At 37.5% G+C, this 15,420-nt stretch overlaps 1 protein-coding gene across 2 annotated transcripts; it reads right to left on the bottom strand.

The window, feature by feature from the left end:
- Positions 1-3,895: 3,895 nt before the first annotated feature.
- On the bottom strand, positions 3,896-14,987 carry LOC117291717 (beclin-1-like). Of its 2 annotated transcripts, none has more exons than XM_033773578.1 (12): positions 14,896-14,987; positions 13,281-13,442; positions 12,619-12,742; positions 12,132-12,222; positions 11,426-11,488; positions 10,659-10,805; positions 10,047-10,171; positions 8,973-9,119; positions 8,428-8,577; positions 7,225-7,335; positions 6,354-6,500; positions 3,896-5,252 (listed from the first exon to the last, which is right to left on the bottom strand). In XM_033773578.1, exons 2-12 carry the CDS (start codon positions 13,426-13,428, stop codon positions 5,150-5,152), a joined length of 1,356 nt encoding a protein of 451 aa, XP_033629469.1. In that variant the 5' UTR covers positions 13,429-13,442; positions 14,896-14,987; the 3' UTR covers positions 3,896-5,149. The 2 variants fall into 2 exon arrangements, with proteins under 2 accessions (XP_033629469.1, XP_033629470.1); XM_033773579.1 differs by having other exon boundaries at positions 12,132-12,219.
- Positions 14,988-15,420: the final 433 nt, after the last annotated feature.

Below are 15,420 nucleotides of genomic sequence, written 5' to 3'. Positions count from 1 at the left end.
TGTAAAACCCTTTGGTACAGTTTATTGTAACATGCGCTTTATAAGAACTTGTTGTTGTTATTATTATTATTGTACATGCTTTGTGGGCCAATCTCGTTTTTGTCACTTTCACGGGTAATATTTGTGTAAGCATTATTTGCTAATAAAAAAAGTTGCAAGAACGAAAAGCATAGGTCACTTCCTGCACTAGTGACGTAGTGCAATAAAGGAAAGAACTTTGTGGCAAGCAATACACCAGTATAAACCTTTCCATTGTTGATAAACAAAGTGCCGTGGTTGGCATGGCCAGCTAAATTGTAGCAAAACAATCAATCAGCAGTTAAAAGAAAGTTAGCAAATTCAATGCTTTCAGTCTGTAAAAATTCATGAGCTGAAATATCTTTTATGATTTGTTTATTTGCTTCCAACGAACTCAACATACTTTTGTTACAATTCTACAAATTATGGCTATCTGTTTGTGATTTGTATTCATGGCTTTCCATAGGTTTCTAACCTTGGTTTGCAAAAACTTGGGCTTTGATGTTGTAATAGAAAGTTCTATTTTAGTTAACTGTTCTGACTATTCACTTTCATATAGTTTGGTTTGAATGACGGATAAATCTTGCCAGCCTGCATTCTGATAATACTTCTGTGAAAACATGTACATTCATGTGTTAAAGACACTGGACACCTTTGGTAATTGTCTAAGATCAGCATTCTCACTTGGTGTATCTCAACATATGCACAAAATAACAAACCTGTGAAAATTTGAACTCAATTGGACGTCAAAGTTGCGAGATACTAATGGAAGAAAAAACACCCTTGTCACATGAAGTTGTGTGCTTTCAGATGCTTGATTTCGAGACCTCAACATCTAATTCTGAGGCCTCAAATTCAAATTCTTTAGTGGAAAATTACTTCTTTCTTATAAAAACTATGTTACTTCATAGAGGGAGCCAGTTCTCACAATGTTTTTATACTAGCTCCCCGTTGATCGCTAAGAAGTAAGTTTTTAATGCTTACAATTATTTTGAACAATTACCAATAGTGTCCAGTGCCTTTTAGAAAAACTCTTTCTAACTTAGAATCATCTTAGGACTTAGGACGGGTTCAGTTCCGTATCCAAATACATAGGACGAATTGAACCCGTCCTAAGTTAGGACGGGTTACTCGTCCTAACTCGAGTTAGGATTAATCCCAGCGCTTCGTAAAATCGGCCGCAGATGTTTTCTCAGAACCATCAAAACGGGATAAATTGTGTACAGGAATTGTTATTTCCAAAAGAAAGTGTATTTTCTGGTCCTGGTTATTTCACAAGGTGATGGTGACACTTAAAGGAACACGTTGCCTTGGACCGGTCGCGTTGGTTTTTGAAAATATGCCTCAAAATTGCGTGGTTTTCCTTTTACCTCATCGACTAACACAATCGGCCATTTATGCGAGTCAAGTTTTTGACTCCCATTATGGCCGACCGTGTTAGTTCGCAGAGCAAAAGGGAAACCACGCAATTTTGAGGCAAATTCGTGTGGATCATTGTATGCTACGTTTAAAACATCTTTCCAACCATATGCATTTTATAACGAACGGTTATACAAACACTTTTTATAGACCAACTTTGTATAGTCCGATCGAAGGCAATGTGTTCCTTTAACCTTCATAAACTGCCTCGTGTGCTGATAAAAGAGGTTAACAAACTACAAAATCAAATAAAAATCTTATGCAGGTATGTAGTCAATATCGACTGGACCAGGAGATGTATGTATTTTGTCCACAAAAGGGGTCTACTGGTACATGTACCACTTAACCTTAATCAAGCAATGCTTAGAATATTTGCCTCTTGACCTTGAAGAGGAGGTACACATGCTTACAAACACAACAGATTTTATACAGGTATGTGGGACACTCTGGCTTGACCAGGGCCAGTCTAAATTAGGACCAAAATAAACACTAGATCGGTTCAAGAGCAACTGAGTGGTGTCTTTTGCCAGAAGTTTGTTGCCCTGCATTATGGGGGAAAGGGTTATAGAAGATTAAATATTGAATCAGGCACAGTATATACAAAAAAGAGCTGGTAGTTTCATACAGGACCAAGTGTTTTTTTATTTCATTTTTATTAAAAACTGTTTCAAGTACCCATAATTGTTACATGTAGTATTTTAAAGGCACTTGATCACTTGGTTTATCCCAACATTTGCATAAAATAACAAACCTGTGAACATTTGAGCTCAATTGGTTGTCAAAGTTGCGAGATAATAATGATCGAAAGAAAGAAATTACCTCTTTCGCAAAAACTATGTCTACAGGGACCCGTTTCTCATAATGTTTTATACTATCAACAGCTCTCTATAGCTCATTACCAAGTGAGTTTTTGTGCCAACAATTATTTGGATTAATTACCAAAGGTCTAATGCCCTTGAAATAGATTATAAAAAGCAATGTGGAAGTATCTACCCACTCATTGACTTTGCTATTGAATTAAAGTGACAATCTGTATTTATTTATTTGCCTGGCAAACTGCATTGAAATAATTCCTGCCCTTTCTCAGTTTTTATCCATATCCGGTATAAAAGGGACATTACAGAGTTGGTTTTTGCAAACATAAACATTTGCCGGCAGTGTAAAAGCACTTTACGTAATCCACCATTATACATAAACAGAAAAACCCGTAGAAGTTCGAGATCGATCGGCCATCTGCGGGTCGCAAGAAAATAGTGCACCTTGTTAACCCTTATAAAGTGCTACATAATTTGGTCTCAGAATTTATCACTGCAATAACCAATCTTTCTGAAAGTTTGTATTTTCTCAGCGCCTCGAGTACCTTGTTTGGTAGATACGTGCGCTATATAAGACTTTGATATTATTTTATTATTATTATTGGTCAGCTCGTCTTCGATACCATTTTATTCATTGTAGTATAATTCTCAAACACTTGAGATAAACCAGCAGACTTTGCAATGAGGTAAAAATGGCAACTTGTACTGAAATTGCAACGGGAGAATGCTGTGCACAAATGTTTCATTTGTTGTGCTGTGGACGTGGTGTATCACTGACACATGATAGTGTTGTCTGTGTGTGGCAAATTCGTACCATGATTTACAGTTAATCTTGTGCCCGGCAGCAATTTTTGTTGTCTGTTCATCAAAATTTGCATCCTCACAAATTTTCATAATTTTTTTTTTAAGAATTCCCTTTTTTGAATAGATTTAAAAAAACACAAAAAATTCCCACTGAAAGCACTGCGACAGTGGCAATTTTGATGTAGAACACGAACCCAAAAAATGTCGTACAGCAGACCTAAGAATACACTAGAAGACAGTCTTTATCCTTGGGTTAAAGACAGGTTCTTGCTTTTCAGAACCAGTGTTTTCATTGGATCCAATGATTTCATTGGATAAAAGTGCAGACTTGACGTAAGTTTTCTGTATCTGTTTTGATTGGTCCGATGCGACATTTCGCAGCTGCACTTTCGGTCATCTGCATATGAAATTAGGTAAAAGCTGACTATGGGAGTAGATTGACCTAGGCTCGAGGCCACTCTCTGGTGTAATAAATGAGCCTCTAGGTGGACGGCAGATGTTCAGGCTAAACACAACTTTGGTCCCAGACTGAGACTTCAAAATGCGACATTTCGCAGCTGCACTTTCGGTCATCTGCATATGAAATTAGGTAAAAGCTGACTATGGGAGTAGATTGACCTAGGCTCGAGGCCACTCTCTGGTGTAATAAATGAGCCTCTAGGTGGACGGCAGATGTTCAGGCTAAACAGAACTTTGGTCCCAGACTGAGACTTCAAAATCCAGCTTATGGTGTTGGACTTTGTGGTCTCGACTACAAACACTGGGTACCATTTGACTCACGGGCATGCTGAATTTGGGTGCAGAACAATTGGGTCTAAAAATTTAATCAACACAAACTATTTCAGTCTCCATCTTATACTTTATTTATATCTTGTTTTACTTTATTCATCATTCAACAACTTGCTTGTTGTCTATTCAGATTTGCTAGAAACAAAGTTTTTATATTCATCAATAATATTTCAATATACATGAGCAATATTTTAAGTCAACTGATGAGTAACTTAATTTGATAACTTTACAATAGTAATGCTGAAAAATTTACACAAAAATCCTTACTTTTTAAAGTCAACTTGTGTTTTCTTTTCATGTTCTATAATGAAATCTATATTTATGTATGCATCATCGCTTGCACAAATATACACAAAGTGTCAACCCTTTGCCCATTCATTTACTCGATGCTTTACTTTGAAATTGCGCTGCAAGTAAAGTTATATCTGCTGCCAGACCATTCAATATCATCTATTGTGGTATAAAGTTCATACATGTATGATGAGAAACAGCATTTGTTCTTTCCTTTGGTTTTTGAAACCTTAGATTGTTTTAATCCTATATTAATGCAGATGTACACAGTCAAACTATCATAATTAAGAAAATTTAATTTCAAAAGGTGGTTGCGTTTTTTGAGATATCGCCATTAGGGCATAAAAACAATTACCTTTTTACACACTACCGGTACTTCAAAGTGAAATGTTTTTCAAAATGCTTCATACTGTCGATTGCTGCTGTAGGCTCTAACCAAAGATTTCTATTGCCATTAAATTTAAGAATGATTTTAACCTTCTATTTAATGTCCTCCCGTATAAACAAAATTTGTTTTGTTTTTTGTTCAGTTATCATAAGGTAGTAAATATTGATATACAGTACATAGTTTGCTCTGTGTACAATTCTCACACCATCCAATATAAGCAGGACACTAGTCATTAGTTGCGTATACATGTGCTTATTTCAATTACAGCAATTGCAGCAATTGAAACAGGCAATAGCGTCTTCCACTGTTAAACGGATATCAAAAAAGTACAGTAAGAACATAATCCATAGCTTTCAGATTGCAACAAATAGTTTACTTCATGCTTTATTATTTTTTTTACTAGTGTATCTTGAGTCTACCACATTTTAGACACATATTGAGCTGATAGTAAAATCACACCAGTTACTAATCAACCCTTTCCCCTGGGTTTGCCTTGGTGTCCATATAAAGTTGTCCCCCACTGCAATGGTCCAGTTGGTCCGTGCTCGTAGTGCGTGCCACTTTGGTTATACAGGCTTGTCCTTTTGGAGAATGATCAATGCTGGCTTGTTTACGTCTTCAAGAATCACTTGGTGAACTGAGAGGAGACCCAAGCGAGGGCCCATTTCAAATTTGTCAACATGAATTTCAGTGCCTTCGTCCACTGCTCTTCAGAGTTAAACTGGATTCTATGGATGGAAGAGTTATCAAGAAATGGATCATTAATTTCTACCAGTTTGCATCTTGAAAGGCAATGTATACCTTTGGTTTTTTGGAACCTTTTGATTGTTTAAATCATATGTAAATGGAGTTGTACAATACAGTTAACCTGTGAAAGTTTCATTTCAAAAGGTGGTCGCAGTTTTGAGATATAGCCAAAACTCGGGAGCGAACATGTCCACGCAGGAAGAATAATCCATATTAGAAAACACACCCTAAGAAGTATTATGGCAGGAACCCTTCAAATTTCTTTTGGAAAAAGGTGATATATTTTTTCATAAAAGCAGTACTTCGAGTTGAAATGTTTCTCAAAATTAATTATACTATCCAAAGCTGCTGAACTCCTTACTACGAAAGTTTTAATGCCATTAATTTTCAGAGTCATAACCAAACGTATACAGACCCTTTAAAGACAGTGGACACTATTGGTAATTGTCAAAGACCAGTCTTCTCACTTGGTGTGTCTCAATATATACATAAAATACCAAACCTGTGAAAATTTGAGCTCAATTGAGATAATAAAGAAAGAAAAGACAACCTTGTCACACGAAACTGTGTGCTTTCAGATGCAAGTTGGTTTCGAGACATCTAAATTTAAGGTCTCGAAATCAAATTCGTGGAAAATTACTTCTTTCTCGAAAACTACGTTACTTCAGAGGGAGCCGTTTCTCACAGTGTTTTATACTACCAACCTCTCCCCATTACCCGTCATCAAGAAAGGTTTGATGATAATAATTATTTTGAGTAATTACCAAAAGTGTCCACTGCCTTTAATAATGTGCCAGAGAAAAAAAAACATCTTTGTGTACAGTCCCCAGGAGACAATAAAAGTATTAGTGTAAAACTAGTGAGGAATTTAAAATTAAACAAAACTTAAGTGTTTTGGCCAGGGTACTCGACGAGTAACCTAAAGTTTAAATATATGTCAAATTTGCATCAGGGATAAAGAATATAAATTTTGTTTTTATACCCATATGCACAGATGTGTGGTAGCACTGTATACTCGGTACTCAAAAAAAAAAAAAAAAAATTAAGTTATTGCTTATTTCCATTTCACATTCCACCCTTACTTGACTGAGTAGGTAGCTCCATTGCTCTTATCTTCAATCTTTCCTCCAGACATTTTATAAGGGAGGCAGAAGCTTGTATCGCCTCGCTCGACTTCCTCCTCCAATTGCTGTAAGCAATCCAAGAAGGCCACCATGGCCTGATCAAACCTGAAGGGGTAGAGAAGAACAAACACTGTCAGGGTACAAATTATATTAATAATAATAATAGTGTTTTCTTATGTAGTACTCATGTCCACTCATTTTTTCCTGCAAGATATTATTATGTGGGGCTACATTTGAAGTATGATACCTACTCCTTTAAACATAGCACCATGTAATGGTGCTGTGGTGCAATACGCAGCCAATAGGAGACTCTCGGGACGCTTGGTGGCAGCAGACTTACCAGGTAAAATCCATTGTTCTCAGTAATGTGCGCACGCTCAGAACTACGTAAACGATAGAAATTTACCTGGTAAGTCTGCTGCCACCTAGCGTTTCAAAGTCTCCTATTGAGTCCGGAACACTGGGTTGAACCCCTTCTTTTTTTTCAATTGAAAAGCGCACTGGGTTATTTTACATGCATAACACAACAAACAGGCCCAACGGCTTTGCGTCCCATCCGAAGGATAAAGCAATCATGGTTAGGTGTCTTGCTTGAGTACACAAGTGTCATGAACGGGTATTGAACCCACACTCTGCTGAACAGACCAACACCAGATCTTGATTGTGGTGCTCTTATCCGCTCGGCCACGACATGCCACAGCTAACACACAGAAGGGAAACCAAAAATCAACAGACCTTCATGTCTTTGACAGACATGAAAAAAAATGTACTTCTGTACAAAAGTATGAACCAAACTAAATGATGGTCTCCGTTCTTCCAAGGTACTTACTTTGTATCCCAGAAGAATCGGAAGCCCCCTGATCCATGGAGTGGGAGCTGCTTCGACTTGTCTTGAAGAGACTCCAAGTAGGAATGGTTACCACAGGGAACCAGTCGATACCTGACGGTTATTAGAATAGAAAAGAATTGATTACCAATAAGAACTTATAGATAACTGGTAAGACTCCACTCTAATTGCAAAGGTCGTGGGTCCGAACCCCTTCCGAGTAATATGCCTGTTAAATTTTTTCACAGGACATCAACAGTAATCTATATATTATAGATTACTGTTTATGTACTTGTCATTTGTATCCCTTTTTCCCTGTGTACTAACATGTCTATTGCGCGCCTGTACCTTTTTTTAGAGAACAAATTATTTGCAGACTAAACCTTTAGGTTCAGGCATGCAACTGCCCGTTGAAAAAAAAGAGGAACATTTTCAAAGGCACAACGCAAGTGCGGAGCAAGGCAGCCGAAACGCCACGGGACATGATACCCACAATGGTACCCTAGAAAATGTTGAGGTTTATTATGATCTTAGGTGCATTATTAGCATGTACTAGGCTTATTTTACATGATTGTATTGTAGTTGTACACTGTTGTTGCCAGGCATATATTAGGCTAAAAAAAAAAAAAACGCGGAAACGCGGAAGAGTTGCATGCCTGTAGGTTACAGGAAAATTTTCTTTTTCCTCCTCAGTCTTGCCTTCTCCATTTCTTTTTCATATCTCTTTTGTGTGTAAATGTACTGAACTTGTGGAGAAAAACAAAATCTGGGAGAAATTTTAAGAAGTTGTCAGAACAGTAAAAAGGTTGTGTAGCAAATTATCTAAGCCCAGTTTCATAAAGCCTGTAAGCAAAAGAATTGCTAACACAGACAAAACTTGCTAAGCGGAAATAAATTACCAGTCGTAAATTGATAAAATGTGAATGGTGCCAGACTCATATTGTAGTTTAGTAAAGAAATATTCTAAGCAGATTTGCCTCTGGTGACAAGAGGAATAAGGTTTTTCACATGGAACCTTTTTTTATTAGGGGCAAGTGTTTTAAAAGAGGACATCAAAGCAAACTGTTAGGGCTATAAGGATGCAGAATTGTAGAGGTATGACAACAGAGGGCGCCATTTATGCTACATGGATGTCACTCTGAGGGTGTTGGAAATTGTTTTTGAATACATTAATTTGTGGTTCAATTCAAAGTAATTTTACATCACCTTTTAAATTTGAAGTTCATTTTCTGTGCTAGAGAGTGAAGCAAGAGAACTGTCTGACCCCAGGCAGCATTAATTTCACTCCAGTCAACAGGAACACTCGGTAGACGTCCCAATCGGAAGTTATTGATGGTCCCAAAGTGACCATTGTGCCTACAAAAAAAAACAGACAAATTAATCAGTTTAAAATAACTCAAAATATTTATTTGTTTCCGTTAGTTTTTATTCATTATTTTGGGGGAGCACACCATTCTACCAACCAACCCTGTACCAAAATAACGACAGGTCTGCAAAATCTACCATAACAGTAACATTTAATTCTTTTTAAATGTTATCTCTTAATATTTTGAATAGATGTACGCAAGAAAAACATTACAGTAGTAACAATAATAATGAACATTTTGAAAGCAATGGCATCTGCCTAAAATGGCCCTGATCCAAGTTTTCAATCAATGAGTTCCAGGCCAAGACCCCAATCTTTGAGTTCTAGTCCGCCTCACTGACAATTGGGCCCTAGTTCTAAATTCCCACCACTACTATACACTGACCATATATGGAAGGTAGCGTTGAAGACATTAGTCTTGCTGAGCTGATCCAGTTGAGTTTGTGTATACCTCAGTTGATTGTCAACACTCCTCTGTTCATCTTTCAACAGCAGTAAACGAGACTTGTACCGATTATACTCCTTCCAATATCTGATCAAGAGAGCCAATGCAACATGAAGAAGGCTTTATCAATAATATTGATAATAGTTCAAAATAATAATCCAATTTTTAATTCAATTCAAACTTAAAATTTATTTCCATACTTCATGAAAACAGAATACAAACAATGATTTTTAAAAGGAGTAACCAATAAACAAAGCTGTTTAATGAGGGCGAGAAAAAGAAATAAGAGTATGGAGGCATCATCTGGAAGCCGAGGCTTATGTAGGGATGCCTGGGGACAGACAACAGACGGGGACAAGAACGACAAGAATTTTGTATCTTTTAACTTTGTACATTGAAGCGATGTTGGCCTTTGGACAACCTGTTTCAAATGAACAGCTTGTGAATAGAAAGCAATTGGAGTTGTTGACGGAGGGGTGAGACGTAAAGATTAATTTGGCTGCCCTGTTCTTCTCGAGTCATTGGATGCATTCAATGTCTTTGCTGGACAACCCATAGAGAAGAAAGTTTCCATTTGTATTGCTGTTCTGACATGGCAGCAGTTGTGCGAAGAGTAAAAGTTGTCATTGGATATTCAACCCTCTTTGCCTTCTTAAATGAAGATATATTTACTTGTTCAAGGCTGGACTTCACAAAGCACTAAGATTCATCTTAAGATGAGTTGTCAAGGTTACCATAGCCGTTTGTATCACATCACACCTTTGCTTAGCGGTAATGTTTGATATTTGTGCTTACGATCACTCTTTGTGACATCGGGCCAAACTCTACGTGCTTCATGACAAAGTGATCAGATCTTGGCGCCTTTTACTAGTTAGCAAATAATAATGCTTTTATCCTCAAAGTCCTCGTTGCATCCCTGGCCATTCTTAGCCATTTTAATGGTACTAAAAATAAGTTCCCTTTGGGAAGGAAAATAAATAACAGTCTTTCATTCTGGTTGTTTTGACCCCTGACCTTTCTTCCTCTGCCTCCAGTTGTTCGACCTCTTTCTTCTGTTGTTTTGTCTCCTCTGTGATCTTCTGTCGCTCGGAGTCTGTCTCATCGAGTTGTTTCATCAGTTCAGTTTCGTCAGCCTTCAACTATAATTTTAGAAATTTTGTTATTATAAAACGCAGTTCTTATATCATGCTTTATCACACACCTGTGGGCGCCTCAAAGCACTCATTACTTTTTAGTATGAAGGGTCAAATAATAATAATAATAATAATAATAATAATAATAATAATAATAATAATAATAATAATAATAATAATAATAATAATAATAATAATAATAATAATAATAATAATAATAATAATAATAATAATAATGTATTTATATAGCACCTTTAACAAAGATCAAAGTGCTGAACAATAACAAGAACAATGCAATGAAACAAGACAAAAAAAACAAAAAAATAGATTAATGACGAGGCTGACTAAAAAGTAGGTTTTTTTTTGAGATAATTTGGAGCAAGACCTGGGGAGCATTTATAGACATAAAGAAGCAGCTTGAAAAGAATACAATTATGAATTGGCAGCCAGTGGAGTTGGGACAAAAGATTGGATGCAATTTATTTTTTCTGACCATTTCTATCTGGGCTTCCAGTGCCGCCTCATCTTCTTCATCTTCACCGTCGTCGAGTTTCTCCAGAGACTCACGGTAATGTTTACACTCATCCTCTGTTATCTTCAGCTGCTGATCCAGTTGGTCTAACAAAGAATCGGTGCATTCCTGAAAGAAAAAGAAAAGGGAATGCTAGTATCAAAGATACCATTGTTGGCAGACCTAATACTGCGTTCTTTAAAGGGCAATGTTTAGCAATTGCTCAAAATATGTATTAGCATAAAAACTTACTTGGTAAAGAGCCACGGAGAGCTGTTGATAGTATACAACATTTTGAGAAACGACTTTTTCTGAAGTTATGAACTATTTAAGAAAGAGGTTATTTCTTCCTTTGAATGTGAGAAATACTTCAGGCCTGAAGCTCTTCTCAGGCATCTGAAAGCATATAAACTTGTACTTGTACAACCAGGGTGTTTTTCTTTCATTTTTACCTTGCAACTTCCATGTCCAATCGAGCCCAAATTTACAGATTGGTTATTTTATGCATGTGTTAGAGAATTCTGAGAATACTGGTCTTTGACAAAAAGGCAAAGCCTCATTGTCGAAATGAAACTTTAGAGGACTGAGGGATGTAGGTCCAAATAACATTTGCTTATTTTGGTAATCCAACCGCTATTTTGGTAATCCAATCGTATCTAAAGTCCAACAAATTTAGTTTGGAATGACATAGGAAAGGAGGATCAACTTTTGACAAGGTAAAGATGGAAAACTCAACTACTAGCATTTACCTCACACAATGGATGGTCAATATCAGAGTGGCCAGACATGATGTCAAACAGCTGACTGGCAACCTAAAAAAAAAAATGGGAAAAAAAAAACAATGTCAAATAACTTTACTTGAAAAGTTAAATAGATTTAAACCAAGGATTTAAGACTAAGCATTGATTTGATACTGAGTATGGATTTTATACTAAGCATGAATTTGATAAAAAGCATGGATTTGATACTAAGCATAAAGTTAATACTATGACTTGAAACTTCTCCCACTTAAGCTTGATGTCAGGCACACAAATGATGATGCCTATAGTCCCAACATATATATGTACGACTGGGGGAAAGTACCAAGTACACAGTGCTTTACATAGGTGCATGGGTAATACCATAATAAACCCTTTGGCTGGGTGCATTATAAGTATTTTTACCCCTATATGGTATGCAGAGCAACGTTTTTGAAGTATGCAGGTGTGTAATGTGTCAGGCATGTGGGGTCTTCAAATGTGCTTTTTGTTTTTACTTTGACAAGAATTGGTACTAACTTGAAAATCGATGAGCTTTCAGATTGAAACTACTAACTGTTTTTCAAACATTTATCAATTCTGTACTTTGTCCAACAACAAAGCAAGCCCCATTGTTCACATGCACATTCTATGCTACAGTGACGCATCATTTACCCACACAAAACAAAATACAACTCCCAAATTCCTTAATGTGTACCTTGATTCGATGGCTGATATTTTCCATTCGACTACTCGCCGCTTCTCCCAGTAAAGTGAACTCCTGCCCACTGTCTTGAGACGGATACCTGCTATTCAAACACCATAACAAAAGTTTGTTATCAAAAACAATGGTGTCAAAGATTTCACAGACCTGGGTTTACACAAAGGCAATGATCATCGGCTAAAAAGGTTTCTGATAGACCTACAAAACCGAGAAACAGGCCTTCTATATTTTCCGTATTTCCACGAGCGCGCGTGTGATAACGTATTTAACTTCAAGCAAACTTTGCACGTGACATAGAACACACAAGACGCAGGTAGTGATATTAGCCGTGCAATATAGGTTTTAATCACAACTCCATTCTGCAAATCTGATTGGAGGATTAAAGACTAATTGAAGCTAAAGGTTTTTATCACCACTCCATTCTGCAAATCTGATTGGAGGATTAGCGCGTACTTGAAGATAATGGCTTTTGAGATCCTACCTGACGGGTTGGATTTGTTTCCTGGACACGCCATCATTCCTGTCAAGATCAAACGGCTCTGCGCTGTCAGTGCTCTGTAGCAGCGGGGTTGCCTTGCCTGATGAACTAACCGTCAGCAACGGGGCTGTGGAAAAAGACAAATCACACAAATTAAACCTCGATTCTTTTGAAGTATATTTTCAATTTTGAGAATAAAAACTTGTTTTACTTGTGATGTATTTTCTACTTTAAAGTGGTGAAGAGTGTTGCATAACGAGACAGATGAACAATTGTGAGTTCATTGTACTTTTAGATTTGATTCTTCTTATAACAAATGTTTATTTAATTGGACAGACCTATGTCTACTTCAGTGGTGAGTTCACAAACATCAATTATAAGCAGTCGTCTCAGTCACATTTCTGTATACATTTTGAACATGATTTCTGTTTGTCGTAAACCTATGCAATAGGGCTTGGTTTCTGAACATCATATCCCCCTAATGTTTGTTTTTTACCTCATATTAATTCTGGTCTTTAACAAAAAAAAGTGAACTTGCGGTGTGGTGAATTTTCACCCTAAATTTAAGCCCTATTTTGTATCCAAACCTAATGACAGACAAGAGTAAGTTTTTATGAGAGCTCTTGAGCTGCCCATCACCGAGTTCCTTCTATGTAAACCCTAACCTGTGAGGTCAATGTATGTTTGGCTGTCCAGCGAACTAAAGGATGGATCTAACTTCAGCGGCTGGCAACAACGTTGACATACAAAGCTAACATGGGTGGTCGCAACCCCCGACCGCTGTGAATCTGAGCTGTGGCTGCTGTTAGACATTGCACATCATTCAGCTGGAGGGAGAAAGAAAAATTAAATTTGTTTTGAGTAATTGTCTCACATCATAAAGCTGCATGCCGCTTCAAGATGAGTGCTGCACTTAAATGATTTAGCCTGTCAACCCAAATCAACACTAACTGACTACATGTAACACTAACTAACGCTGACACTAACAAAACCGTCACCAGGGGCACGTTGCCACCTACTTCTAGAACTATGAGAATTCGTTCCGCTATCGTCTCCCAATACCGGATATCGTCTCCCATTACGGGAGACGATAGCGGAACGAAACCTCGTAGTTCTAGGAGTAATGGCCACCTTTCTACACTGTGACCTAAGTTCTATTCCCACTGTGGGCTGAAACAGGGTTACCCCTTTCACAGTCTGTAATGATTGTAGGCTAGGGTAACAACTCCTCTGTACGTGATAGCCCCTCCAGTCCAAGTGATTGTACAGTGACATCTGATTCAAGATATCCTACTCGAACTATATGAGGTTTGTTCCACTATCGATAGCGGACCCATGGACCCACAGTGCAAAGCGGTGTGTGTTAGGGACCGGGCGCAACCGGGCCAGAGGCACTAATTGGTTTAATGGGGTTATTAGTTAGTGGCTGATGTTTACTCCTGCAGTTTTCACAAATGCGGCACAAGACATTTAACCTTTGATCCCTGCTTCTTTACAACTCCTTCTATTTCTACCTCCATGGGGGGGGGGGGGGGAGAAACCTCAGCTCAGTCATGTGACTCATGACTATCAACATCATAGGAGCCTGGCTGGTACTTTGAGAAGAATGCGCCTTCCCAACTTTATTATAGTAAAACAAAACAAATAATTTTCAATCTTCCAGATAATCGCATTTGCAGTGTCCAGACTAGTTGAGATAACGTAACCCTCCTGCCGGCTACGTCGTAGGTTAAGCAGTGAGTGAGGGTTACGTTATCACAACTACATGTATGTCCAGACTCAAGCAAGGGGGATCTTCCTCCATTTGTCAAGTTTATTTAGGCAGGGTCTGCCCGGTCATGAGGGTCAGCAAATCAATCGCCCAGCCAGTCGTCAGACAACAAACAACATTTGTCAAAAAAAAACTTAATATTTAATTTAAATTGTTGCAAAGGCAATCGGGATATAGGGAACATGACCCATGGAGCAGACCGAACAATCAAAAGGATAATTCATTTATAAACAAATGCAGGACCCCAATGCAAAAGGTCGACTTGTCCCACAAGTTCACTTTTTGAACATGTTGAATTGTGATTTGTTTACTAATTACGAGTGTTTTGATCATGGAGGAATTGTTTTGTTTTGATCAACACTGATCAGTGATCGACAGATATGAGCAAATTTCCAAAAGTGTTGTTGTATACTGTTCAAAGGTTTAATCCATGATTGATAACCTATTTTTGTAACACTTACATTATAACACGGTCCAGATTTACATTTCTTAATAATCATTTGGCCTACCTTGGTTTTCTTGTTTTCTTAAAATCCATTCGGACGGAAATCGTTTACTGATGATGATGTTGTCGTCTACTTTTTTCTTGTCATCATCTCATCAATCGTCTGATTATTTTGAACTGCCTGATATTCAGCGACAGGGGGCGTCCTATACTTCCGCACAAATCCTAAACCTAAACTAGTCCCCCGTCCTCCCAATGTTCAGGCTAAATCTTGTCCGCCACATTACACAATACATCCATCCAACACCCGCCGCGATGAATCTTCAAGAAGGAATTTAACAAACGATGTATAGCACTGAAAAGTAGATCATGTTGTGGTATGACTCGAAATTATTCTTGTTATTTAGCCTTTGAACAGAAAAGTTTTACTTTGATTTAGTCACTTTTTTTATATCTCATGGCGGCCCCCTCGGCCTACTGGTCTCTGATCGATGTTCAAAAAAAAGTTGAAAACGAAAAGGAAAGAAAAGAGTCAAAATGTTATTTCGATTTTAGTTTTAGTTTATTACACTTTACACTGGCATAATGT

This window comes from Asterias rubens, chromosome 6, assembly GCF_902459465.1.
Source record: "Asterias rubens chromosome 6, eAstRub1.3, whole genome shotgun sequence".
NCBI lineage: Eukaryota > Metazoa > Echinodermata > Asteroidea > Forcipulatida > Asteriidae > Asterias > Asterias rubens.
Note: the sequence above shows the minus strand (reverse complement) of the source record. Positions and strands in the feature narration are given on the sequence as shown.

Bases quoted from the DNA above. Each gene is read 5' to 3' on its own strand.
- LOC117291717 (XM_033773578.1), bottom strand. From the start codon at position 13,428: ATGTCTAACAGCAGCCACAGCTCAGATTCACAGCGGTCGGGGGTTGCG. The intron at 12,743-13,280 runs GTTAGGGTTTAC...CTTTTTCCACAG, and splicing joins AACATACATTGACCTCACAG to CCCCGTTGCTGACGGTTAGT. The intron at 11,489-12,131 runs GTACACATTAAG...TTTTTTTTTTAG, and splicing joins ATATCAGCCATCGAATCAAG to GTTGCCAGTCAGCTGTTTGA.